At 36.8% G+C, this 27,441-nt stretch overlaps 2 protein-coding genes across 18 annotated transcripts in view; one reads left to right on the top strand and one right to left on the bottom strand.

Moving 5' to 3' along the window:
* Positions 1 to 27,441, top strand: part of ZNF518A (zinc finger protein 518A) — a 114,786-nt gene that overhangs the window by 54,305 nt on the left and 33,040 nt on the right. For 8 of the 15 annotated variants that reach the window (XR_012133107.1, XR_012133109.1, XR_012133108.1 and 5 more), the window contains 6 exons: positions 5,781 to 5,879; positions 20,542 to 20,689; positions 22,435 to 22,524; positions 23,942 to 24,052; positions 25,077 to 25,176; positions 26,265 to 26,365. The gene's annotated coding sequence lies outside the window, so the exon portion shown is untranslated. The remainder of the gene's footprint in view (positions 1 to 5,780; positions 5,880 to 20,541; positions 20,690 to 22,434; positions 22,525 to 23,941; positions 24,053 to 25,076; positions 25,177 to 26,264; positions 26,366 to 27,441) is intronic. The other 7 variants (XR_012133104.1, XR_012133105.1, XR_012133099.1 and 4 more) reach the window with 6 other exon arrangements.
* The window catches only part of BLNK (B cell linker), an 80,059-nt gene continuing 58,991 nt past the window's right edge, over positions 6,374 to 27,441 (bottom strand). For 2 of the 3 annotated variants that reach the window (XM_017675072.3, XM_017675058.3), the window contains 9 exons: positions 26,273 to 26,345; positions 24,521 to 24,548; positions 23,651 to 23,693; positions 21,144 to 21,228; positions 20,681 to 20,712; positions 17,703 to 17,779; positions 16,801 to 16,884; positions 14,773 to 14,928; positions 6,374 to 6,768 (listed from right to left, as the gene is read on the bottom strand). In XM_017675072.3, the coding sequence (XP_017530561.3) occupies positions 6,649 to 6,768; positions 14,773 to 14,928; positions 16,801 to 16,884; positions 17,703 to 17,779; positions 20,681 to 20,712; positions 21,144 to 21,228; positions 23,651 to 23,693; positions 24,521 to 24,548; positions 26,273 to 26,345 (698 nt within the window). In that variant the 3' untranslated portion in view covers positions 6,374 to 6,648. Of the gene's footprint in view, positions 6,769 to 7,021; positions 12,320 to 14,772; positions 14,929 to 16,800; positions 16,885 to 17,702; positions 17,780 to 20,680; positions 20,713 to 21,143; positions 21,229 to 23,650; positions 23,694 to 24,520; positions 24,549 to 26,272; positions 26,346 to 27,441 lie in introns of those variants that run through there. The other variant, XM_017675063.3, reaches the window with a different exon arrangement.

The following is a 27,441-nucleotide window of genomic DNA, read 5'->3' as shown; positions in this document are numbered from 1 at the left end:
TATGAGACATCCACTAGATCATTACAATTTTCAATAATATTTAAAGGAATTGAATTCATGCAGACCATATTTCTGTCTACAAACAGAATTCAATTAGAAATGAATCTCAGAAAAGATTTAGAAGTCCCCAAGTATTCAGAAGTTAAACAGCACTTTTCTCATTAACAAGTGGGTTAAAACAATCATAATGGAAATTTGAAAATGTTTTGAACTGAATGAAAAGGAGAAACTACATTGACATTTTTGGAATGTTCTAAAGCTGTGGTTAAAGGGAAATTTTCAGCTTCAAATACTTATATTAGGAAATAATAAAAGTGTAAGCTCAATTATGTAAGCTTCCATCTTAAGAGAGTAAGTAAAGAACAAATTAAACCCAAAATAAGTTGAAAGAAGGAAAGAATAAAGTATCTATGGAAATTAATGAATAAAAAACAGATGAATAATAGAGAAAAGTTAATGAAACCAAAACCAGATTCTTTGGAAGGATCATAAAATTGATAACCTTTAGCTAGACTGATAAAAAAAAAAGTAGATATAAATAGGGGATATTACTATGGATCCCATAGACCTTTATTCTTATAAAGGATTACATGAGAATATTATTATCAACTTTATGCCAGTAAATTTGGTTTTCAAGTTGAATTAGACAAATTCCTTGAAAGACATAAATGAACAAAACAGAGGAAAAAGAGAAAATTTTAATAGCCTGTATTTACTAAAGAAATTGAACTCAGAACAAAGAAAGTGCCAGCCCAGATAATTTCCTTGGTGAATTCTATCGAATGTATTAGGAAGAAATAATATCAATACTATATACAAATTCTTTCAGAAAATAGAGAAGGGAACATTTTTCATGTCTTTTTATGAGTCCAGCATTACCCTGATACTAAAAGCTGACAAGAGCATTATAAGAAAAATAACACTATAGTCTGATGTCCTTTAATGAATGTATATGCAAAAATCTTTAACACTGTATTAGCAAATCAAATTCCTCAACATGTAAAATGGATGGTATATGATGAACAGGTAGGGCTTACTCCAGGAAAGCAAAATAAAATATTCATAATACATATATTTGTCAAGGGATTTGTATCCAGACTACATATTCTTACAATTTAATAAACAGAAGAAAACTCAGTTTTTTAAGTGGGCCAGAGATTTGAACAGACACTTCAAAAAAGAAGATATATGCATATAAAGAGATGTTCAATACCATTAGTTATCAAGAAAATGCAAATTAAAACAACAGCGAGACAACACTATGTGTGTACTACAATGACTAAAATTAATAGACTGACAATATTAAGTGCTGATAAGAGTGGAGCAACTGAACTCTCATATTGCTAGTATCACTGTAATATGATTCATCCACTTTGGAAACATCTTGGCTGTTTCTTTCAAAGTTAAGCATGCACTTTCCATGTGACTCGGGATTACCATTCTTAGGTATTTGTCCAAAAGGAATGAAAACATGTCCACACAAATATTTCCACACAAATGTTCATAGCAACTTCAATCATTTAGCCCTAAACTAGAAACAATCAAATTCCCATTAACAAGTGAATGGAAAAAGCATATTTATATATATTCATATAATGGAATAATAATCAGTAATGAAAATGAGCAATAAGTAATACATGTAGCAATATGGATGAATCTCAAAAAACATTCTGAACCTCAAGACCTGGAGTGTTCTTTTCTAGACTTCCCTCCCTTTCCCTTGAATACATCATACTAGTCTGGAGCCGTAGAACTTTAGGCCTAAATTAATCCTGTGGCTATTCTGTCTGCCTCCAGCCTCCCAATTTTCAACTGCCCTCCTTTACTGTCAGAACAATTTTCGTAAACACTGTTTCTTTATGTCTTCATGGAAACCAAACAAAATGTAAAACAATCAGTATTGTATGAACATTTAATTTAGTTCTTCTAATGCCCCAACCTCCAGAAGAATATCTCCTAAGATATCTTGTTGATATACAAATCAATACAATAACTTTTCCTCATATTAGTGAGTCTATAGGTGAATCAAAGTCTTCTGACTTGTTCTCATATCCCATTAATTGAATTGCCCTGAGACTCTTACGTTAGACCAATATGATCAGGAATGTAACATAGGTCAGCTTTCCCTCCATGCTTTTCTCCCTTTTCCAGAGGTGTTTCCATTCTCCCAATATCCAGGCTTGAAACAATGGAATCAGTAGAGACTCATATTTTTCCTCTATTTCCCATGGACATTCAGTTAATGTTCCTGTGTTAATACTTAGACATTTTTCTTGTATCTGTTTCTTTATAGGGTCCTGATCACTACCATAGACTAGGTCTGTATCTTCTCACAACAGATTTACCGCAGTAATGTTCAAATTATGTCTTTTGTCTGTAGACTTACAAATGGGCTATTTGAGGTTACAAGTATGGTGATATTATTTGTTAAGATCTGCTATGTCCTATGTATTTGTATATATTGTTCTCATAAAAACTCTGCATGGAAAATGAGAAAGCAAGTTCACTGAATACTTTGTTCAAGATTATACAGCTAGTATCTTGCTACACTATTGGACAGTGATTGCAGTGGGGTGGTTTGGGGGGACCTAATAATATGGATGAATGTTGTAACCACAATGTTGCTCATGTGAAACCTTCATAAGATTGTGTATCAATGATACCTTAATAAAAAAAGTTAAAAAGATTATACAGCTAGTGAGGGACAGAGCCAGGAGGATTAAAATCTGGGTCCAAGTGGCTCATTTATAAGTAAGAAAAATGTAACAGACAAGATAAAAGAAATTCTACATTTGTCTAGTGAAAAAAAGGGTGAGACATTGCCCTTGAGACAACAGGTAAGTGCTTTTGAATAGGGACTTCTACTTCTTTTGTTTGTTTTTTTCTCTTTCAAGGGTTATTCTAATTGTAGGTCATTATTTAAAGTACAGTAGTCATCCGGGATAAAAGTTCTGTTTGATATTTTTATAAAACGATAACTGATTTTGAAAGGTATTAGAGAGGCTATCTGGGTACCTTCCAGGACCTGATACTATTTGTGCATTGTATGTGACATAACATACTGAAAGATGTACAGCAGGCTCCATAAATGTTGACCAGTTGAAAGAAAAAGAGTTAACACTTTGAACTTTTATAATACTTAATCTACTTACTGAACAATCCTATAAGGTAGATTACATTATCATCTCCATTTTACAAATGAGGAAACCAAGACAAATAACTTGCCCGAGTTCACACAATATGTTGGTGGATCTTGCATTAGAAGCAGAGATTGAGGCAACTCACTCTCAAGCCCTTGCACCTAAACCACCATAGTATCCTCCTTCTTTGCTAACGGCAGAGTTACTTTTAGGGTTATTCCAGTCTTTAGTATAATAGTATGTCTACCTTGATGCCTTAAATTTTAAGAAGATATAGGACAAGTGCCCCTAGCTTTGGATCTCTGGACCTTATCCGTGGACCTTATCCTAGCGGCCCATGAATCTCATGAAATTTGATGAGATTTTGTGTGTATGCATAAATGCATTTTTCCCAAAGAGGACCATTGCTCTCATCAGATTCTCAAAGAATTTTGTGACAACTGAAAGTTTAATAACCATAGATAAGGAGAAATATTTGGGATGATTCTGAGAAAATTAAAATTATTAAAAGTTCAAAAATACTTATAGATGGGTTTATTTGAAGAAATGTCCACTGACTACTTTTTATCTTTGCAAAGAAGATTTTGGTTAGGGAACTAGGAATGAATGTTTATTAGGCACAACTAAATGCCAGGTACTTAACATATACTAGCTTATTTTAATTCTTGTCTCATTACCAGAAAGCTATTGTTTTATGAATGTAGAAACTGAGGCTTAGAATGGTAATAAACCTGATAACGTACTGTTAAGTGGTAGATCTGGAGTATCCAGACCAAACTCTGAAGCCAGTTCCTGCCTCACCTTGAGGTCCAATACAGCCACTAAGTGCCATGGGCGTCCTCTTGTTGGGAGGCAGGTCTTTTAATGGTTTTCATGAAACCCTGCCTAGAAATAGAGGTTGAGTTATATTATATCTTAAGGCCATTTTGAAGGAAAGGAATTCAGTCCTACTTTAGGATCATGTCTCATGTTGTGCTGGCTTTGCTTCACATCTCTGCATTGTTTCCTGGGACTCCCCTTTAGGCAAATTTGTCACAGTTCCAGTAGGAGTGGTGTAGCTCCCAGAGTGCAGGATCTCCAAACTACTGTCATGGCTAACTGGTTATAGCACAGTTCAGGCTTCTGGTGACCATGGGTCTTTCCATCACCATTGTCCATTTGAACAAACTTGAACATCCTTCTTACTACTGCAGAGAATCTAGTTTGTGACACCCTTGAAACAGAAAATAAGAACTGGAGTGCTTTGTTTCCTTCAGCTGCTGTGCAGTATACTTTTCCTTGACTAGTGACTCTATTCCACCCCTAGCTTGCCCGAACATCTCCCTATACAAAACCACTTGTCAAGCATTTTTTGACGTTTGAGATCTCTTGAAGGCTTTTCTACTCTTACAGAGAAGCTCATACTACCTGAAGAGGAGGGTTTTAAAGAAGTAGGCAGGACCGCCCTTCAGTGGACTCCTGTATGAGACAGTTGTTTTGGATTCAGTGTTTCTCAGTCTTTTGGAAGCATAGATCCTTTGGCAGAAATTAGTTTATCTCCCAGAAGTTCCCAGCCTCTATTCCAAGAAATCTACCCCAGCAGTGCTGAATAACAATCGACTGTGGATTAGTATAACTTCATGACTGTGAATGCTCCTGCATTTAGCTGGAATGGGCCACTTGAGGGAGCAGAGTAGGGATGGGTAGAAAAGGTTGTTATAGAGCCAGGATCACTTTGGTGGCAGAAGGAATTAGTGAGGATTTACTTAAGTAGAAAATAATTTACATATGACACTGAGGAAAACGGATAAATTAGGAAGCTCATTTCGCACTGCAAATGATTGCTTTGCCTTACGAAAGATAAAACACAGTTTATGTGCATTTTGAATTATCTCTTCTAGCACACTCTAACTAATTCCATTGTTTTCCTACAAGGAAAAAAACTTTTTTTTGTACAAAATTTCCTAAACCCATTTATATCTGATTTCAGGGTCAAAAATGTATGGGTTGTTATTAGTTTCCTACGGCTATCATAACAAAGGGAATAAAATAAATGGATAACTTTTAAAGAATAGAAATTTATTGTCTCCCAGTTCTGGAAACTAGAAATCTGAAATCAAAGGTTCCTCTGAAAAACTGTAGGGGGGCTTTTCTTGCCTCCTCCTAGCTCCTGGTAGTTTACCGGCAATCTTCGGCATTCCTAGGCTTATAGATGCATCCCTCAAACCTCCGTCTTCACATGCTGTTCTCGCTGGTTATTGCCTCACATCGTTTTCCCTCTGTGCATGTCTGTGATTGTGTCAAAATTCCCCCTTTTTATAAGGACTGTAGTCATATTGGATTAGGGCCAACCCTTATAACCTCATCTTAACTTGACTACACTGTAAAGACCACATAGGTCACATTCTGAGGTACTGGGTGGTACACACTTTCAGGACTTCCAACAAGTCTTCTTTGGGGAAAACAATTCAACCCATAACATAAATCGTGAAAGTATATGACATTTAAAAATACAATTATCTTTACAGGTGAGTCTGTGAAATACTCTGAAATGATTACCTTCTAGCTTTTTCAAAATCCTTTGAGAGATTGTCTTTTTCAGTGATCAAGTGCATTCCTCATTTAACAATTAGATTTATCTTAGCTGCTTTATTATTTCAGTGCTGTCCAGAGTACACAGTGGAATAAGAACATTTGCTATGACAAAGCATGATCCATTTCTGGGATGGCTGAAGACCTTGCATAAGGCTACTCACAACGGTATTTCTTTTGTTCCTTATGTTCATCAATGTTTGCTTTCCTGTTTTGTTGTTTCCCTAGGATTTTAGTCTAGTTTTGCTCTCATCCACTTTCAACCTCATATCAAATTTGGAATCCACTTAATAGACATGCATTTCAAAGAGAGTATAATTATCTTTAATAAGCAAAGCTAACAATACAATTGTGGACAAAAACATTTAGAAAGTTCATATCTATATACATCTCCCATGGTTGGGAACACTCAGCAAAAGGAACCATTATATATCCCCCTTATCTGTACTTATAAATATCATACATTATATTTAACTTTCTACACATAAAAATTTCAACCAAAGCATAATTGACAGTAGACATCCTAGTTTCATTAGTGCATTAGTGACTATTGTGGTGGCCTAAATTCCAAGCAAGCAGCTTTATTTTATCCGTAATTATTATTTTCGTATTTTGAAAATAGAGTGTTATTTTCTTACTTAACTAAAAATACTTTACACCTGTTTCTTTTAAATAAAAACATTTATTTGGAGAATATTAGTAGCAGGATAATTCAGCCTCACCATATTTTAACAGTTCATCAGGTCAGGCAATAGAACAAGTCCATATGACTTTCTTACAAAGAAATGGATGACCACCTCAATAGCTGTCTCCATCTTCTCTTTTATTACTGGATGATTCATAGGCCAAAATATGAAGTTTTGGGACTTTTTCTCAAAAGTAGAAATAGGGAAGATGTCTGAAGCATTGATGTTGGCCTCCTTTTTCCTTTTTTAATTTATGAAACTTTAACTGCATATTTGAGTCTTGTGGAATCTTTTGTGTTATTCTGACTGTCAATAAGAACCAGGGGATTATGTTGATGATTCTTGATAATTGCAGGAACACTTCCAAAATACTAGAGCAAGAAAACAGATTAGTTATCCAATGACATTTATGTTAACTTCAAGTTCCACTCCTCGCATCTTCTCCCACTTTCTTAAGTGAGTCAAAGTTACTAAGTCTCAGATGACATTCTACCCAAAAAGGTCCAATTTAAAAAGGTTATAACTCTCAAGGTGGCAGACATTAGCCTTTCCTGTATTCAGTAAAACTAAAAACACAACAATTAGTGTAACTATTTAGAGAAATTACTTCAAGGAGTAATGATCTAATATTTTAATATTTATTTTTTATTATGTCTAGTGTTAAACTGTCATACATTGGATTTCTCCACATTCTTTACAAAACATAGATTATCTGTTATGTTGCACAGTCTCAGATACAAGGACTGATTTAATAAATTAACCTTAGAATTTCATGTCAGGAAAATTATTTCCCAGATTAGTTAACGTTTGGTTTTTGTTTTCTTTTTTTAAATAATCAAGGAAAGCTTTGTACACCTTCATTTTTCCATTTTTGCTTTAACTCCCAGTAAGTTTAGAGCTAAATTAGTGTCTACTTAATAATAGAATTTAATGGTAGGCTCTTAACAAACGTATTTATTTCTCCATATAATAATTCCTATTGTCTGTTTTTTATTGAAGTATCATTGATATACAATCTTATATTGGTTTCAAGTATATAATACAGTGGTTCAACAGTTACCCATATTATTAAATCCTCACCCCCTCTAGTGCAGTTACTATCTGTCAACATAGGAAATGTTACAGAATCATTGGCTATATTCTCCATACTATACTATTATCCTCATGACCAACGTATATTATGATAGAGAATTTTTGTGCCCCTTTATCCCTCTCACCCTCTGCACCCACCCACTCCAATCTCTCCCTGCTGGACCCACTCCAATCCCTCCCCGCTGGTAACCAACAGTCAATCACTTCTCAGTGTCTGTGAGTCTACTGCTATTTTGTTCATTTTGTTTTTATATTCCACAGATAAGTAAAATCATATGGTATTTGTCTTTCTCTGCCTGGCTTATTTCATTTAGTATAATACCGTCTAGATCTATCCATGTTCTTGCAAATGGCAGGATTTCTTTCTTTTATGGCTGGATAATATTCCATTGTGTATATGTACCACATTTTCTTTATACATTCATTTATTGATGGACACTTAGGTTGCTTCCATATCTTGGCTATTGTAAATAATGTGATAAACATAGGGGTGCATATATCTTTTCAAATCAAAGATTTTGTTTTCTTCAGGTAAATCTTAGGAGTGGAATTACTGTCTATTTATAGTTTTTTTTTTCAGGAATCTCCATACTGTTTTCCATAGTAGCTGTACCAGTTCACATTCCCACCAACCATGTAGGAGGGTTCCCTTTTCTCCACATCCTCACCAACACTTGTTATATCTCGTCTTTTGGATAGTGGCCATTCTAACTGTTGGTGATACCTCATGGTGGTTTTGCTTGTGGGTTTTTCTGTTTGTTTTTCTTTTAAATATAGTTGATACACAATATGCTCACCACAATAAGTGTAGTTACCATCTGTCACTATACAAAGATATTATAATATTCTTAATTATATTCTCTATGCTGTACTTTTCATCCCTGTGACTTATAAATTTTACAATTGGAAATATGTAATCTCTATCCCCTCCACTAATTTCACTCATTCCCCAACCCATGAATCCCCTATGATTACCACCATGGTAATCAAAAAACTCCCCAAACCTATGGCAACCTTGTTCTCTGTATTTGCTGGTTTAGTTCTGTTTTGTTTGTTTCTTTTTTTTTTAGATTGTGCATATAAGCCAAATTATGTGATATCCATCTGACCTATTTCACTCAGCTTAATTCCCTACAGTTCCATCCATGTTGTAACAAATGGCAAGATTTCATTCTTTGTTATGGCTAAGTAACATTTCATTGTATATGTATGTATGTATGTATATATATGCCACATCTTCTTTATCCATTCATCTATCTGTGAACACTTAGGTTGCTACCATATCTTGGCTATTGTAAATAATGCTGCAATAATCATAGGGATGCATTTATCTTTTTGAATTAGTGATTTTGTTTCTTTTAGTAAATACTCAGCAATAGAATTACTGGGTTGTATGGTATTTCTATTTTCAATTATTTGAGGATCCTCCATATTGTTTTCAACAGTGGCTGCACCAATTTACTTTACCACCAACATTGTATGAAGATTCCCTTTTCTTAACATTCTTGCCAATACTTATTATTTCTTGTCTTTTCGATACTAGTCATTCTGACTGGTGTGAAGTGATATCCCATTGTGGTTTTGATTTGTATTTTCCTGATGATTAGTGATATTAAACATCTTTTCATGCATCAACAGCAGTTCTAAGAGGAAAGCAGATCTACCTAAATAAAGCAAGAAAAATCTCAAACAATTTAACTTCATACCTAAGGGCACTAGAAAAAGATAACAAAGCCCAAAGTTAGTAGAAGGAAGGAAAAAATAAATATAAGAGCAGAAATAAATGAAATAAAGACTAAAAAATACAAAAGATCAATGAAACTAAGAGCTGGTCCTTTGAAAGATAAACAAATTGACAAACCTTTAGCTAGACTAATCAAGAAAAAAAGAGGACTCAAATAAATAAATGAGAAGTAAAAGAGAAGTTACAATTGACACCAAAAAAATACAAGAGATTACTATGAAAAATTTTATGCCAACAAATTGGACAACCTAGAAGAAATGGATAAATTCCTAAAAACATATAACCTTCAAGAGTGAACCAAGGAAGAAAATCTGAACAGACTGATTTATAGTGACAAAATTGAATTGATAATCAAAACATTACCAACCAACAAAAGTCTGGCTTCACAGCTGAATCCTACCAAACAAGAGTTAATACCTGTCCTTCTCAAACTACCCAAAAAAATTGAAGAGGAAAGAATGCTTCGAAATCCATTCTATGAGGTTAGAATTACCTTGATTCCAAACCAGACAAAGACATTACAAAAAAAGAAAATTATAGACCAATATTCTTGATTAGCATAAATACAAAAATCCTCAACAAGATATTAACAAACCACATTAAAAAAATTAATAGCATAGCATCATTCAGAATGAACAAGTGGGATATTTCAGGGTACAAGAATGGTTTGCTATCTGCAAGTTAATCAGTGTCTTTATGGGTTTTAATTTAAGATTATCACAATTTTTTTTCTGGAAAATAATGTTTTAAATGAATGATAAATTAAATGTAACACAGACCATGAGATGAAATGCAATGATTATAATAAAATTATATAAGCTCACAATCATCAAATAAATTCATTTAGAGTCATTTTTTAAAAAGTAGTGAATGTTTTGCAATAGTGCCATAAAGTGCCATAAGTTAGCAATTATCACCAATTGATTTTATTGTCTTTTCACTTTTCATATAAAGACAAACATCTGGAATAAGAAAAAATTTTAAAGCCTATATTAATTATGTGGATAGCTTTCCAGTATTTATATATTGAATAAAGTATTCTGAATTTTGGTCAACTTCTTCAAGTGAAATACCAGTTGTCTTTTGTGTTATTGGCTATCACACATTGTAATATTGGAATATTAGGTCAGGGAGGAGAGAGGAGAGACAGAGACTTTCAAGTACCTTTAATTTTTTTTCTTACTTTCTTTTCAAGGTTCAGCCCTCTTGCAATTGCCAGTGAAATTCTTTTATGGCATTCATAAAGACATTCATTCTGTTTTCTTGGCATTCTATGTTGTTAAACTGAATGCAGTTGCAAGTTATGGACTAAAGCAGGAAATGAAATAGCACTATCTTTTTAAAGTGGATTCCAAGTGAGAAAGTGTGTTCTGAAGCTGGGCATTGGAGAGAGTTGCTACATTTACAAAAACATCTCATTCTTTCCTTCTAGTCCCTGAATATTTTTCAGTATTACTTTATTGTAGAGCTTGGGGATTGAAATGTTTGAGGTAGGCAGTAGAGTTGAGGCATATTTGTGATTTAATTGAATGAAGAACTGAGTATAATTTACTGCAGTTTTTCCTCAGTGCTCTTTTTTCCTGTCTACCCTAACTCAGTTTGAGATATTCAGATATGGACAGAAAACAACTTGTTTTATATCTCAAAATCTCATGATCAGTAAAATAAAGCAGACAGATATCAAAGCTTTAACATTCCTCAATATTATATCTACACAATGCCAGAACAGCTGCACAAAAACATTAAATAGTTGTTACTTTTCTACGCATATACACCCAAATACAAATATAGACAAACAGACTTTTCAAAATATCCAGATGGCTGACATCATGTAACCAAAATTTTCATTTTCTGTTCAGATATTCAGTATATGGGAGAAAAAATCTTTTTATGGTAGATTACTTAAATAAAAGTTTTAATGGACTCTGTCAGTGCTTCCAGATGCCATTATTATAATATCCTATTTATTTTGGCATCCATGGGCTGGATATATGGAGAGTGGGGTAGACCTCCTGTCTATCTGTTTGAGATAACGATGAATATTTTTTAGGCCAAGAGGAATCCCTGCTTACCAGAGATTCTTAGCAGAACAAGGGAATTCAGATCCCCTCTGAGAACTCAAAATTTATATGAAAGAACTTCAGGATCTCTAAACAGGGTGGCTCCCTCACCCACCCTTAAGCCTCGTATAAAGGTACTGGACCCCTGGGGAGGCTTTAGAACAAGCCATCTATCTAAAGTCACTCTGTTTTACTAGAATCACCATTGTCTCCTACCACTGATTACTGTTGAGGGACACTTATTTTAAAATATTTGTCAGAGAAAGGTTTCAGTGAGAATAAAAGTTTTTGTAAGTAGGGAAAAGCAGACAGTTCTGTTAAAGTTTAACTGTGTTACATGATAATGCAGTCTATGTTTTAAAACCCAAGTTTGGTCTTGATCAGTGTTTTGTGTTTTGAGATTCAAGAGTTTTGCATTTTCTAATTATCTGAGTCTCTATTAAAAACAAAATAAAACCCAAAACTATAAGCTTCCTAGAAGAAAAATATAGGGGAAAATCTTCATGAGATTTTATGTGGCAATTATTTCTTGGATATAACATCAAAAGCACAGGCAAAAAAAACAAAAATAGACAAATTGGGACTACATCAAACTTAAAAAGTTGTGTGCATCAAAGGTCACAAGCAACAGAGTGAAAAGTCAACCTGTGGAATGGGGGAAAATATCTGTGATCATATATCTGTTAATGGGTTAATATCCAGAATATATAAAGAACTACAACTCAACAACCAAAGATCAAATAATCCAATTTAAAAATGGGCAAAGGACTTGAAAAGAAGTTTCTCCAAAGGTGATATACAAATGGTCAACAAGCGTATAACAAGATGCTCAATATCACTAATCATCAGAGAAATGCAAATCAAAACCACAGTGAGATATTACCTTGCAACCATTAGGATGGCTATTATTTTTAAAACTCAGAAAATAACAACTGTTGGTCAGGATGTGGAAAAGTTGGAACCCTTATGCACTGTTGGTAGGATCATAAAATGAGGCAATCACTGTGGAAAATGATACAGCAGTTCCTGAAAAAAATTAAAAATGAAATTACAAGATGATCCAGCAGTACTACTTCTGGATATATGTCCAGAAGAATTGAAAGCATGGTCTTAAAGAGATATTTGTACACCCATGTTCACAGAAGCACTATTTACAATAGCCAAGAGGTAAAAATAACCCAAATGTCCATTAACAGATGAATGGATAAACAGAATGTGTTATGTAATATAATGGGATACTGTGCATCCTCAGAAAGGAAAGAAATCCTGCCACATGCTACAACATGAATGAACCTTCAGGATATTATGTGATATAAACTAGTCACAAAAGGATAGACATTTCATGATACCACTTATATGAACTATCTGAAGTACTCAAATTCATAGAAAAAGAAAGTAGAATTTTGCTTGCCAGGGACTGGCAGGGGAGGAATGAGAAAAAGGGAGTTGTTGTTCAAGGAGTATAGAATTTCAGATGTGCAAGATAAAAATGTTCTGGAGATCTGTTTCACAACATTGTAAACTTAGCACTACTAAACTGTACACTTAAAATGGCTAATATGATACATTTTATGGCATAGTTTTTTTACCACAATTAAAAAAAAAGCAAAATAAAGAGCTCACTTGTTGATACAAGACCTTATGAATTTGTTTTACAAATGCTGTTCTCCTGCCTATAATCACTCAATCAGTAAATCAATTCATTCATTCAGTAATCTTATCAAGCAATCACTGAAGCCAACCACATGCCATGGTTCTGGAAATGCAGAGATGAACAACACATGTCTTGTCCCTGGCCTCATCTATTGGAGAAGACAGGTACTTAAGCAATTATGACACTTTCTAACAATTCAAACACGTTCTAACTAGTGCTGAGTTTACAGTGGATATAGTTCTTTCTGAAGGAGTATTGAAAATAAATATTTCTTAAATTGAATGTTTTAAATGCTATTTTCTCTGCTTAGTTTGTTCTTTCCACTTTTTTCCCTTCTCATCCCCTCCAACTTTCAATCTACCAATTCAAATTCAACTCATCATTCAAGACCAGAACAAGTATCACTCCCATTCTGACCATTCGTGGATTACTCCAGTCCATATTCCAGGGCCCACTTATGGGAACAACCTGGCTAAACAGAGATATTGTAAGCATTGAGTTTGGTCTAGTTTAAAGAGGAGTTGAGCTTCATGTTTGGTTAGTATTCAAGACTCACTGTAATGTTTTTTCTTGCTGCAGCTAAAAAGCTCATTCTGGTTCAAGGGCTATAGTCTAATGTTTCAACTCAAGCTTTGGCATCTCATTTGATCCTTCCCTGCTCATCTACCTTGGTTCTTGAATTGGGATCTTAATTCTTTTTTTTAATTTTATTTTGGTATGATTAATATACAATCACATGAGCAACACTGTGGTTACTAGATTCCCTCCATTATCAAGTCCCCACCACATACCCCATTACAGTCACTGTCCATCAGCATAGTAAGATGCTATAGAGTCTTCTCTGTGCTATACTGCCTTCCCTGTGACCCCCCCATGTTACATGTGCTATTCACAATGCCCCTTATTCCCCTTATCCCTCCCTTCCCTCCCACCCTCCCCAGTCCCTTTCTCTTTGGTAACTGTTAGTCCTTTCTTGGGTTCTGTGAGTCTGCTGCTGTTTTGTTCCTTCAGTTTTTGCTTTGTTCTTATGCTCCACAGATGAGTGAAGTCATTTGGTACTTGTCTTTCTCCACCTGGCTTATTTCACTGAGCATAATACCCTCTAGCTCCATCCATGTTGTTGCAAATTGTAGGATTTGTTTTCTTCTTATGGCTGAATAATATTCCATTGTGTATATGTACCACGTCTTCTTTATCCATTCATCTACTGATGGGCACTTAGGCTCCTTCCATTTCTTGGCTATTGTAAATAGTGCTGCGATAAACACAGGGGTGCATATGTGTTTTTGAAACTGGGATCCTGCATTCTTAGGGTAAATTGCTGGAGTGGAATTCCTGGGTCAAATGGTAATTTCTATTTTTAGTGTTTTGAGGAACCTCCATACTGCTTTCCACAGTGGTTGAACTAGTTTACATTCCCACTAGCAGAGATCTTAATTCTTAACTTAGGAGCTCTGGACACTGACCTTGATTTTTACAACATTAATTCTACTTGACATTTCAATCTTAATTTCTATGTCTCTCTGAACTAAAATACTGAATCTCAGTGACCCCACTAAGTAACAGGATAAAGGGACTAAGATGTAGCCTTTACTTCATGCCATCATATCAAACTCTGGATTCATTGAACAACACTCCTTTCTGTTCTCTCATAGGATATGCTGCCTGAACATAGTATTTTATCTTGTACTCTATTTATGACACTTAGGCAAGCCTTGGACCAAGTACACACGTATCCTTTCTCCTCATCTCTAGCACCCAATACAGTATGATGCCATTGTACTCAAAAGATAGTTAAAGAGTTGGATTAAAAGATAGTACTGACCTCTTCACCATTTTTCTTCCTGCCCAAAGCATACTGTTTTGTTGCCTCAATAAATCGCACAGGGATATTATATACTCGCTTATTAAAGAATACAACTAGTGTATATGGCTGTTTGGAATCATGGCCAGAGCTTTTCCGAATAAGAAATGATCCATCCTGTTTAAAAGAAAAGCAGAATTATTGTTAGTAATACTTATATTTCCACAGATAGAAATTAGCTTATGAAAAATATATTGAAGGAAAATAATTTAACTATATGATCTTTATTATTGATTAGAGTTTGTTTTATTACTTGCCAAGAAAAATCTTCAGTAAAATATACTCTTATAGAAAATCCTGAATGACATCAATGCTAGTTCTTCTGATGCTTTAAATAAGATAGTATGTTTATAGGATTTAGAAATGTGTGAAGGAATACATTAAGATCAAACCTAGAGGGCATTCTTGAACTAGGAACAATGCACAAGTTGCTTATGAATTTAAAAAAACGTCAAATTCCAAAGCACTATAAGAATAAAGCAGAAATTGGGAATCAAATCACTTCAGCTAGTGAAAATTCTCTCCCAAAAAAGTTATATTGAAGCAGAAAAAAATTGTGACAAACATAATGAATTTAATTAAATATTCTAGAATCATAAATTCAAAATTTATGAACAAAAATGGACAAAAAGCAGGAAAAAGAAATGCAACAGGAGTTGATCAAACTCAGGAAAGAAACTGAAGAGAAAGATAAACCTATCTTAGAAATGAAGAAGAAATTGTAAGATGCTCAAGGGACAATAGCCTCAAATGAAGATTTAATAAATGGCTGAAGGAAGGCATGGAAACAACCAACACAGGAATAAAAAGAAGGAGAGAGAGAATTTTAAAAAGTACAATAGGTTCAGAATGGTTGGAATGAAAGAAAAACAAAAAAGGTCCAAAATGCCTGTAATTTGAGTCCTTAGAGGAGAAAACAGAACAATGTAACACTACTACTTTTTGAGACTATAATTTTAAAAAATGTATTGGAAATACGAGACAACTTAAATCTACATGTTGAAAGGGCTTCCATGTACCTGAAAACATTGACCTAGAAATCAACTCAGAGACATATCCTGTAAAACAATTCGATTTTGAAGACAAAAGTCTGCAGAGCCTTCAGACTAAAAATAAAATTACACATAAAAGGATTGCTAATTACACATTAGCATCAGACTTCTCAAAGTATCCTACAGAATAAGGCAATCCAGTGGAGCAATATTTAAAAAAATTCAAACCAAGGATTTTTATATCCAGCCGAGATTTCCTTTAGGTATCAGCCTATGAAAAACAGTTTTGAATGTGCAAGAACTCAGGGAATAATGTAAACACAGTTCTTCCTGAGAATCTACTGTAAGGTGAGCTTCATTAAACAGAAAAAGATAAATGGGGAAACCAGAAAGGGATTGATGAAAAACATTTAATATATTTAATTGTAAAGCCAAGACTAAAACAAGGGTGGCAAAAAATCAGTATGAAAATCTGCTTCTGACAAAGCAGATTCAAGTGGAAAAAAATGGGAGGAGAAAAGAGAAAGAAGGGTAAAAGTACCATTTTCATCTTGGATTTCCCAAACTGTCCCTAGTGTTCCTACATGATTATGCTTGGGCTCCAAAAATTTATTTCCAGGTGATTTTTACCATCTTGACCTCTATCTTTTATCCCGTGCTTTGATCCAAAATAGCCTATTACTTCTCCCTCCTGGATGGATCTCATTAGCAGCCAAGCCTGACAAAGATCTCCTCCTGGGGCCTTCTTCTTTCTCAGTTTGGAGAGAAGTGGGACCTATGGATGCTTGTTGAGATGAAAGGACGAGTACAAACGCGGTGAAGGAACACAATGGGAGATGCTTGAAACAGAGGAGGGGGTGGCAGTTCCTCTTGAGGAAGTAAAGAAAAAAGATCCCTATATCCATAATTGATGCAATAGCTTAATTAGTTCATTGTCAGGATAACAACTGTCTATTGTAGGTTTGGAGCAGACTGTGAGATTTTAAAAGGGTCAAACCTTATTTGATCTGTATAATGCCTCTTCAGCTGACTTTCGATCACAGGCACCAGCGTACCATGGCTTACAGTGAATGTCAGCTTCCTGTGAAATAAAGGGCATTGTTATAAGCATGAGATGGTCCTTCAAAGACTTCTTTGCATTGAAACCAAAGTCCCATTTTTCATTACCAAGACAGTCCTAACTACATTTGGACCAATAATTTGAAAATAAGTTTTATGCTTCTGTTGGTCAATCACAGGATTCTATAATTGAGTGTTTTTTCCCTATTTGGCCTTAGCTACCAACCTTAGTATTTGAACATAAGAACTAAATCCTGCTAGATTCCTGAACCATTTATTCCTTTCTCCTAAATAAGTTATAATCTGCATTTCCATTCTTATTGTTGCTACATTGTGGAGCACTTTAGAATTTCCGAACAGTTTTTTACAAATATTATCTTATTTGATTCTTATAACTACTTTGAAGGCGAGGAGGATACATGCTATAACCTCTATTTTTCATTTGAGAGAGATTGCTCAAGTCCTCTCTCTTTTAAAACTGTGCTGCTTTCTGTATTTTAATATCATATGCCTCCACAGATCTATTCTGAGAAAAGCCACATAGTTTAAATAGAATCTATGTGAGAGGAAGAACAACAGAAACAATGCACTTCTTTGCTAGTTTTGAAAAAACACAAATAGTTATTTAGGGCATCTAGAACGTAAATTAGAATAAGTGCAACTTGGTCTTAGAGCTTGGTCTTAGTCAATTGAAAAAAAGAAGTATTCTATACCCATCAACAAAGGACAACTCATAAGCCAACTGAAAATATAGTCTGTTCTCAAACTTCACTCCAAACTCTCTCTTATAAGAAGACATCCCTTCCCTGCAGTTTACACGTAACAATAAGAGTTCATTACCTGTTCTGACAAATTGGAGTTAGATGAAAAGCTGGATAATAGGCCATCCACAGTTGGGCTTCCCCCTTCTGAAAATCCTGAAAAAGATTTGACATATCAATGGATCTTCATGACATCTTGAGCAGTTACTATGCCTATACCTCAACACTGCAGTAGGTGGTACAGGGGAGACACACACACACACACTGGAAAGTCACACCCACACCAAAAATCCTCAGGAGAAATTCTCAAAACATGGTCTGAGGACTCTGGAAGCCCCAAGATCCTTTCGGAGGCTTACGAGGTCTTTTCCAAATTCATCTTTGTGAAGCCCAATCTTCTTCATATGCTCCAACCAAAAAAACATACTGCAACAGAGTGAATGTAGAAGCAGATATAAGAATCCAGTTGTCTCTGTCACTCCAGGCATTAAAGAGGGTTTAAAAAATGTAAAACAGTGCCACTCTTCCCAATAAATTATTTTTGTTTGGAAAATATAGTTATTTTCATAAAAACATGTAAACATGTGATGAGTTAATATTTTAAAATGGATTAATAAATATGTTGTTTTTTAATATATTAAATATCAATAAAAAGAGACATGCAAACCTAAGTTCTTTGGGTCTGCATTGATTTTAAGTATTAAATGTTCCTGAGACCAAAATGTTTGAGAATTGCCACCTAAATGTTGTGAAACATGAGAGAAAATACTCAGCTGCATTCATTCATTCAGTCAGTCATTCTTGTGTGCCTACATGGATCAAAGCATTGGGGATATATAGCAGTCAACAAAACAGCAAAATGCCCTACACTCCTGGAGTTTAAATTTTAATGGAGTGAGACAGGCAATAAAGATATACATAAATTTACATATACAGTATTACAGAGTCACAAGTGCTATGGAGAAAAATAAGCAGGGAATGGGCTGGGGATAGTCCTGGACAAAAAGGACGTTTAAATAGGCTGGTCAGGGAAGGCCTCACTGAAGTGACACTTGGGTAAAATCCACAGGTAGAGGGAACAATGAATGCAAGGCCCTGGCATATTTGAGGAACAGGGAGCGGGCCACTGTGCCTGGAGTGCAATGAGGAAAGGGGAGAAGAATAAGGTGTAAAGTCAGAAGGTAATGAAGGGACCAGATTTGTAGGTCCTGGTGGACCCCTTAACATGACTTGAGCTTTAACAAGCATGGTATGGGAAGCTCTTGGAGGGTTTGAAACAGAGTAGTAATAAGCTTTGCCTGTCTTTTAACAAAGTCACTCTGACTGCAGGGCTGGAAATAGAAGGGCCAAGGGCAGAGAGTGGAAGCCAGATCAGTGTTCTTGTAAACCCAAGCGGGAGATAATGTTGGCTTGGAAGAGATGGTGTCAGTGGAAGTAATGAGGTTGGATTCCAGATATCTTCTGAAGCAATGCCTGGAAGGTGTGTGAAGAAAGCAAACAAGGAGTTATGGGTGACTCTAAAGTCTTTGACCAGAGTAACCAGAGTTGCCCTTTGTTAGGAAGCGAAGTCCACAGGAGAAACAGGCTTAGATGAGCTAAGTGCTTCAGATGAATGTGCCTTGGATGTCTACAGGAGACATTGTACTAACAGGAGGGAGCAAAGAGGGCTTGGCCAGTCAGCATGGCTGGATGTGAAGGAAGTGCATGTTCTAATAGGTGGGGACAGTACAGCAAGAGAAGGTGGGTAGTTAGGCTTTCCCAAAGCACACAGTGCAATGTGGCTGGTGGCTTCTGCAGTCTGGGCATTTGGTGAATTCGAGGCTAACATTTTTCTGATCCCTCAATATGTGCAATTCTGTTTTGCACATCTTAGCTTATCTTGTACTCACCTCAGCCCTTTGTGGGAGGAGCTATTAGACCCTGTTTTACAGGTGAGGCCTTCCCTGTCCACCCCATCTGAAACAGCAACCCTCAATGCCTCCATCGCTTTTTGCAACCCCTTTCCTGCCACCTTACTTTGGCTTTTTTTTTTCATAGCATTTCAGCATTCACCTGATACTATATGATTTATCTGGTTGCTTAATTTTCTTGTCTGTCTCCTCCAGTAGAATAGAAGCTCCTTAAGGACAGGGCCTCTCTTTTATTCACTGCTGTATCCCCTGCATCAGAACAGTTCCTGGCACGTAGCAGATGTTCAAGAATTATTTGTCAATTGAAAGAATGACTTGAGTTGAAAAACAATGAAAAGGTTTGCTAAAGTTTTCCATAGTGAAAGAATTTCTATAGCTAAACCATTTTCACTTCGTTCAGAATCTGAAGAAAAATTTTATTTATGTTTCATTGATTTAAGATGAATAAAAATTATAACTAAAACCTAATAAACTGGTTTATATTTAGTATAAAGGCACATGACTAAAAAAAGAATTATTTTCTTTATTTAAATTTATCAAATCTTGATTATTTTGGAATATTTCACAAATTAGCCAGGTAAGGTAAGGTTGTTTTGTGTTTTCATTTTTTTCCTACAAGATTTGGGCAGTTACTATCTGCAAGCCTGACTTCACATATCTTTAGAGTAATGTCTTGTTTTGCCTTGAGAAAATGATACAAATATTTGCCAAATATTTTCAGGGATCTTTTGTAGATCTATTTTGTAATCCCTAAAATGTATTTTAGATTTAATTTAAATATCTATCATTAATGAAGACCTTCTATGTGCCAAGCACTACACTAGGTACTTCCCATATGTTGTTATACTTTATCTTATTTTGAAAAGTTTATTGTTTTATAAAAACAAAGAGACAAATAAATAAAAGCTGACAAACATGATCAGTAAAATATTCAACCAATACTAAAAAAAGTAAAAATGATCTCCAGTCTATTTACTATTTGTTTTAACTCTTGGCCCCATTTTACAGTAGGGGAAACATACTGGAGAGGAGTCTAAGCTCCTGCAGCTGGAAGTGGCAGTGTTGCAGTGGAACCCGGACGGCCCAGACTTGAAGATCCAGCCTTTACCACTACCTGATACTGCTGTGCATGACTTTGTGTACTTACGTGGCAGAGGTATGGGTTTTTGATGGATTTGTCTGAAAGGAAGAATTTCAGATTAATTAAATGGCAAAGCATATGATGAGTAAGTTTGCCTTTCTGTTGCACTGAAAATGCTCTGAACAGGTGCATCACAAAGGAGTCAACACGAATGGCAAACGAACACATCTAAAGGTCAGAGAGGCACCAAAACCTTCAAGATAAATAAAACTGTTCCCTTTAGTTTTTAAAAAGGAGGAGCCCTGACCAAAGTGTTAGATTTTAGTTATGTCCAAGAGTTAACCCAAATATTAGGTCTCCGTGATTTTAAGCAATTCTTTTAAAGTTGTTACCTACTTACCACCTTTTTAAATTTAATTGTAAAGCAGTGAAATATCAGATCCTTACCAAGCACTACAAGCTGGTATCACTGTAGAGTGTAACAATGTAGACAGTAAGGTAGCTTATTCTTAAAGGAAAGGATTCTTACTTCTGGGAAGAAGGAAACACTGGTGACTGCATATTTTCTTGTCTGTGACTCAGTGCTCGGTGGCGTTCAGCAGGTATAGGTTTTTCTGCATTCAGAAAATTCTCATGTTAGGATTATATTGAAATATCTGTCTGCATGCCCAAACCTAGCGACATCAACCAAGAAGAGCTGGATTTGGTCAGATGTCTTCCTGTGAACATGTCTTTCATCAGGATGTCAACTATTGTGCACCTGTCAGTCTGGTGATGTGTTTGTGCTATTAGGACCAGGCCTCCTACCTAGCAGTGTTACAGGCACACCCTACTGCTTCTGCATTCACCTCTTGGCAGTGCACATAGGGACTGAAACTGTGGAGCCGGGACCTTTAAGTGTGTTAGTACAGGTGCATGTCAGAAGATGAGTGCATTTTAGCTACTCCTACTATGTGTCCTCCACACACGTTACATCTTGATGTGTCTTCAGTAGTCATAAGATCTGGTGTAAGTAATTTATTACTTATAAGATGTAACATAATAGAGTTTGCAAATGATCTACTCTTTTTGAAAATTAATTTAGAGAATTCAAGGTTATTCCTGTAATATTGTTGATCTCACTTGCATTTCATTGTGTTTTCCGTGTGGGAGAGGAAGGGTTGGAGTTATAATGAGTACATAGGGAAATGGACGTAAGCTGAAATGTTAGAAATTTATATTGAATTTCACTGCTGAACCATTGTGAAATGTGTTATAAAATATTTTAATGTTTTGTTCTTTCTCAGATTTGGCCTAGGCTATATTCAAATTCTGGGTATATCTACAGGGGTGTCTCCTGCATGAAAGAAAGGTTGAGAACTATTGATCTTCCATTACAGGAACCCAAAAGGGATAAAAGCAGTAAGAAAGATTCAAATATTCAAGCTATATGTTGTGACCTTCCTTGAACAAATTATATTTTAATGAGGAAACTTTGTCCTAATAGTTCATGCAGGAGAAAACTCAAAGATTTCAAGATCTTAGAGGCTTAGTAGACTTAGGTAAAAGGCACAATTTTCAACTTTAAATTCTGGTCTTCAAATTCAGTTGTATTATCAAGTTATTTTATATTTAAATTTTCTGGAAGACAATTTTGTTTTACAATGTAAACCCATCATAAAGTAACTTATGTATTACAAAAAAAGAGATTAATACAGACTTCAGACAGCAAAATTCAGAAGTCTTGAACTTCTGAACATCATGTTTCAAGTTTGCGGCAAGTTACTTTGATCTGACACCTGAGTTATTTTGTTCATGACTTTACAACTTGGTAATTTCAGAGGGAGAAAAGAACATATTAGGTCTCCATGGCCTGATGAGCTTTGATCACACCTGCTTTGCCACTGCTATGCTGGAGGCTTCCTTCCAAGGTGAGAAGAGGCTGCTCACCTACTTTGTGTTTGGATGGCCATTGCCTCTGCTCTTGAAATAAGTTACAAAAGAGGTGGCATCTAAGCTCCTGCACTGAGAGTCCTTTGGGAAGGAGGACACCCAAGCCACAAACGGCATGCCATGAGCCCCCTCTCTGCTGGTTTTCAGAGGCTCCCAAAGCCGTGAAATCTGCACAGGGTTGTACTTACTTCCTGCAGAGGCTCACCCTAGGGCTCCACTACCACTGTAGGCCTCTGCTCAACAGGCATGGAAGAGGTAAGGAATGGGAGGATAGCAAAGGAAAGGCAGAAGAAAGCAAGAGAGCAGCAAGGGAGTGATGCCTCAGTCACAGTCCTGGGGAAGAAGATGTGGGAAACAGGTAAACAAAACCAATGGAGAGATTACAGCAGACAGAGTGTCCACAGTCCTTTGTCAGAGAAACCAGAACACTGTGTAGATGTCCCCATACTGACTCAGGAACCGGTGAGAACAGTGCTAACTGAATGTTAATGCTCGGTGCCTCCTGGTATGGAAGTAGATTGGGGTAGTACCTCAACTTCTATATAGTGTATTGAATGTGGGGATTATGGATGATTCTTGCTTCTTTCTTTTTTTCTCCCAGTATTTTTCAAATACAAATTTTTTTAATGAGAAAGCGCTAATAAAAACTATATTTAAAGTTTTTAGCTTTTGATAAAACAAAGAATGGAAAGCATTTGAAAATATACCAAGAAGACAGACATTTGGATTCAGAAAACATTATTTTGAAAACTTAGCAGAACTAGTTCAAATAAACAGATATTTTAAAATTTCATTACTTTAAGCTATTAGTTCTAAGATCCATGATGTCTCTAAGTAAGTCTTCACACTTGTGTATGGCCGTAGCTCTGTCTCTGGCAGGTCATACCTGTCTGCAAACACATGGGTTTTCAGCATGCAGACAGATGCTGCAGGGAAAGTTAGGGTCCTGTCAGCTTATTGCAAATTGAAGGTCATTCTGTATAGAAAATTGAGTTTCTTACTTACAATTGCCTATAAATAATGAATAAAATTTAGGAACACATTTATATGTAAATACTTAATTAAAGAAACTTTTAGACGACATTCAAAATAATATACATTTACCTTCACAAACACTTGAGGCATTCTGTTGAGAGGTAACTGAAGTCTATTAAAAAAAGTAAATGGCAAGGATATTCAATACAGTGGAATGTGGAAATAAAAGTCAAAGCAATATTATTAAAATAAATATTTAGGAAGAACATTTCTTTGATGCATAGCTTTTCTTCCAATCACAAGAACAACTAAAAACACAGTCCCCATTGCAATCTTTGCATTAAGCCACAATGGGCTGGAAGTGTGTCCTGGAAGAAGCAATGTCATCTTGGTGTGGGGACCTCTCTGCTCTATCAACAGGCGTGGTGGATTCCATGACTGCCAGCAGCTGATGGGCAGTAGCACTTGCACACTGGAAATCTGGTACCGAGCTTGGTCTCAGGGCCCTACTGTGGCCTTTGCTACGTGATTGTAAGTGTCAGGCTAGAAAAAAGGTATCTGTTTAAGGGGGGCTTCCTCAAATGGTGGGCTGGTCCTGGTTCTCCACATTATGGCCAGAATGTGAATTTAGTCAGGTGTATGTGTACCTGATACCCAGTTGTCAGCCATTAGTTCTCAGGCTGCAGGCGGAAAGCAGGCACAGGGACTTCCCGTGAGGAAGGCAGATGTCAGGGGAAGCAGGGAGTCTGGCTTCCTCCTTTGCTCTGCTGCTCACACTCAGTGGAGCCACAGGGGCCAAGTGAGGACGAGCCCTCCCATTGTAGCATCTTCCCCAGCTAACTAAGGATTGCAAGTTTTTCTTGTATTATCTGGTCAGCAACTTCAGTTGCTAAAATTGCTATATTCACTTTAGCTGGAAGCACCGTCAGCTTCAAATAAGTGGATAAGAATGAATATTGTAGGAAATATGAAGCACACCGCAATGCAAAATTAACTCACCGTCTTCAGTGGTGTAGCTGATTTTTTCCTGGGGGATAAAAAGAGATTAGCTTTGTTAAAACACAACGAAGATGAAGTGGAGCTGAGTAGTTATGTAACTAGGATAATGAAAGTGAGAAGGGTGTGTAGGAAGACTGGCCTTGAAGAGCCAAGAGGGGTGGGAATAGGAGTTAGTCATGATCCTCCCAGCCTTAGATAAGGTCTGACAGATGGCAGAGGGGTACCGGGATAAACGGGAGCGCCAGTTACCAGGGAGTTGGGATAACTGAGCTCTCATTCCAGTTCTGCTACTAATTATCCTGTGAACTCAGACCTCTTTCTCTCAGCTCTGAGGCCAGCCTGAGCTTTAGTTTCCTCAACTGTAAATGAGGCCCAGAATCAGTGTTTCCAGTGTGTATGCAGAGCCTTCCCCTCCCCCAGCAGCACCCGGGGCTACTGCCTGAGGACAAAGGGTGGAGCTAGGTGGGTGGCCAAGCAGCTAAGGTTGTGGCTGGCTCCTCCCGTGCCAACTTCTGCCCTGCTTTGGATGACCATTCTCTATTAAACATCTGTCTAGGATTTCATTCCAAACAGAGAAATTCAAGACCAACACTGGATTGCATCGAAAACCACTGTGATTTGTGTTCCTGAAGATGCTTGCCCGAGCTAGCAGTCAGGTCTGTCTTAATTCCAGTAGAGATTGGAATGTAATATTGCTAAGGTTTTGTGCTTTCTTCTGTGTTTATTTTAAATACTGTCTGTGTGCCTCTTTCTCTTTCCTTCTCTCTCTCTTGCTCTGTTTTTGCTGAAAGCGGGAAGATTATGGGAAGAATAGTAACAATTCCCAAGTGTCTCTAAGATGCCTGGCACTGGGTTAAGCTCTTCACATGTTATTGAAACCTCACAGTGACCTTTAAGATGGGTATTATTATTACATTTTAGAGATTAAGAAACTGAGGCTCAGAGAGACGAAGTAACTTGCCCAAAGTGATAAAGCTGAGCCAAGAGAGAAGTTTCAGCTAATAAACCTGTGAAACGAAGAATATTTTTGCCTGTGAAGCAGAGGCAGAATTAAGATAATAATCATGCAGGCAAGCTTTGGATATATTTAAATTGAGCCAATATGAAATTGTGGGCTCACTGTTTGTAATATTAACACATTACAAATACTTGCCTGACAGTTTACAAAGCTCCTCTAACTCAATGAGAAAGAATGACTCTTGTATCTCCCCTTGGAAAAGAAGCCGGGGCAGCGTTGCTCTGATGGAGTGCTGCAGTGTACGCCGCTCAGTGCACACATTTGTTTACAGACTGTTACCTACTTAAAAGAGAAGCCAAGGAGTAGAAAGTAAAGATGATACCTGCTAGTGGGTCTCAAATTATTCAGGTGCTGGAACTTCTCTCTTGTGGAAAAGAAGTCAAGGAACTCAAGATTTAACTACAAATTTATGGGAAAAAAGACCACTAGTTTTTTTATTTCTGTAGGGGTGCCGTAGTCCAACTTGAAGCATGCCTTGGGGGTGGAGAAGAAGAATGGGCAGCAGGGTTTCATTGCCACACTCTTAGGAACACACCTATTGTAGTGTGAGTTCCACCTGTACCTGAGCTTGGCTGGCTGTGTTCTCCTGGATGGAAACAGCAGAAAAGCAATCCCTTGCCCCCAGGTCCTCAGGCAGGACCCCTCTGTGGATTCCAGGCAGGCCCTGCTCACAGCAGTCGTGGAGGCCATGCACTCAGATCTCATAGACCTGATTCTCTACGACAGGTACTCACCCGGATCTGGGCAGTGGAGATGGCGCAGCAGGTGAACAAGGTGACTTAGAGTCCCAGACCCCGCTGTTTCGACCTACGCAAAAGTATATACAGGTCAGTCTCCAATTCTGAAACCTGGGCTGATGGTCACAGTGAAGCCTTTTAGACAAGCTTGCACATTTTTTGTTATTTTCAGTTAAGGATATATAGGTAGTTACATTGAAGCTACTGCGGAAAACCCATAGATAGAGGTGAAGAAACATTAAATAAACGTCAATTTACGAGCTCAGAAATAGGATGTGAATTAGTGACTCCTAATTAACATTTCTAAATGACCTTCTTTTGCTCCCCCAGAGGAAAAGTCCAAAGCCCCTGATATGCGGGCTCCATGGGAGCCCCACAGGGTTCTATGGGAGGGAGTCAAGAGCTCACACTTGGATCTATGTACATACACTACACAAATGTGCACACCATAGGTGCCTAGAGAGAGGGGCACCAACCCACCACTCCTGATACATGCCTATGGACATTGCTCATTCATAACCACTCCCACATATAGCATATACACCTATGGGCACATTCAGAGGATATCCATTTATTTCTGAATTCTCGGGACCTTCACCAATTGCACACACGAAGACAGTGGCAAGCTACTGAGGTTACAGAAGGGACCCAGAGGACCTTGTCCACTACATTCAGTTTCCCCTCCCCCTACCTGAAGATAGAAACTAGACAATTATTATGAGAGAGGAAGGTGAGAGACAGGCAGAACTTCGTCACTGGGAGAGAGAGCAGACCTGGAGGGCAAGAGGCCAGAACCCAAGCCAGCTCCCCTCAGTGTCTCCTGGCTGCCTCCTCCCTGGCTGATGCTCACCTGCCTGGACATTTTTGCTCAATGAGACAAAGGCTGTTTATTGAATTAGATCGAACTGAGTAACTATTTTATGAAGAACATACTATATTTACAAATCTGCAATTCCTAGTGGACTTAAAGGAGATACTCTGAAAATACAGATTTGGACCTGCTCTCAAAGTGTGTTATTTTAGTTTGTGAGATAAAGCCCATATGTGTAAACACTGAGATAATAATCATTACCAAGAATTACTGAGACCCTGGTATGTGAAAACCATGTGGAGGCACTAACACTGGGGTTGTGGAGGAGGTGAAGAAGTCGACCTGGGCCTCTGCC

Source organism: Manis javanica, chromosome 7 (assembly GCF_040802235.1).
Source record: "Manis javanica isolate MJ-LG chromosome 7, MJ_LKY, whole genome shotgun sequence".
NCBI classification, from domain to species: Eukaryota; Metazoa; Chordata; class Mammalia; order Pholidota; family Manidae; genus Manis; species Manis javanica.
This window is presented reverse-complemented; position numbering and strand designations above follow the sequence as displayed.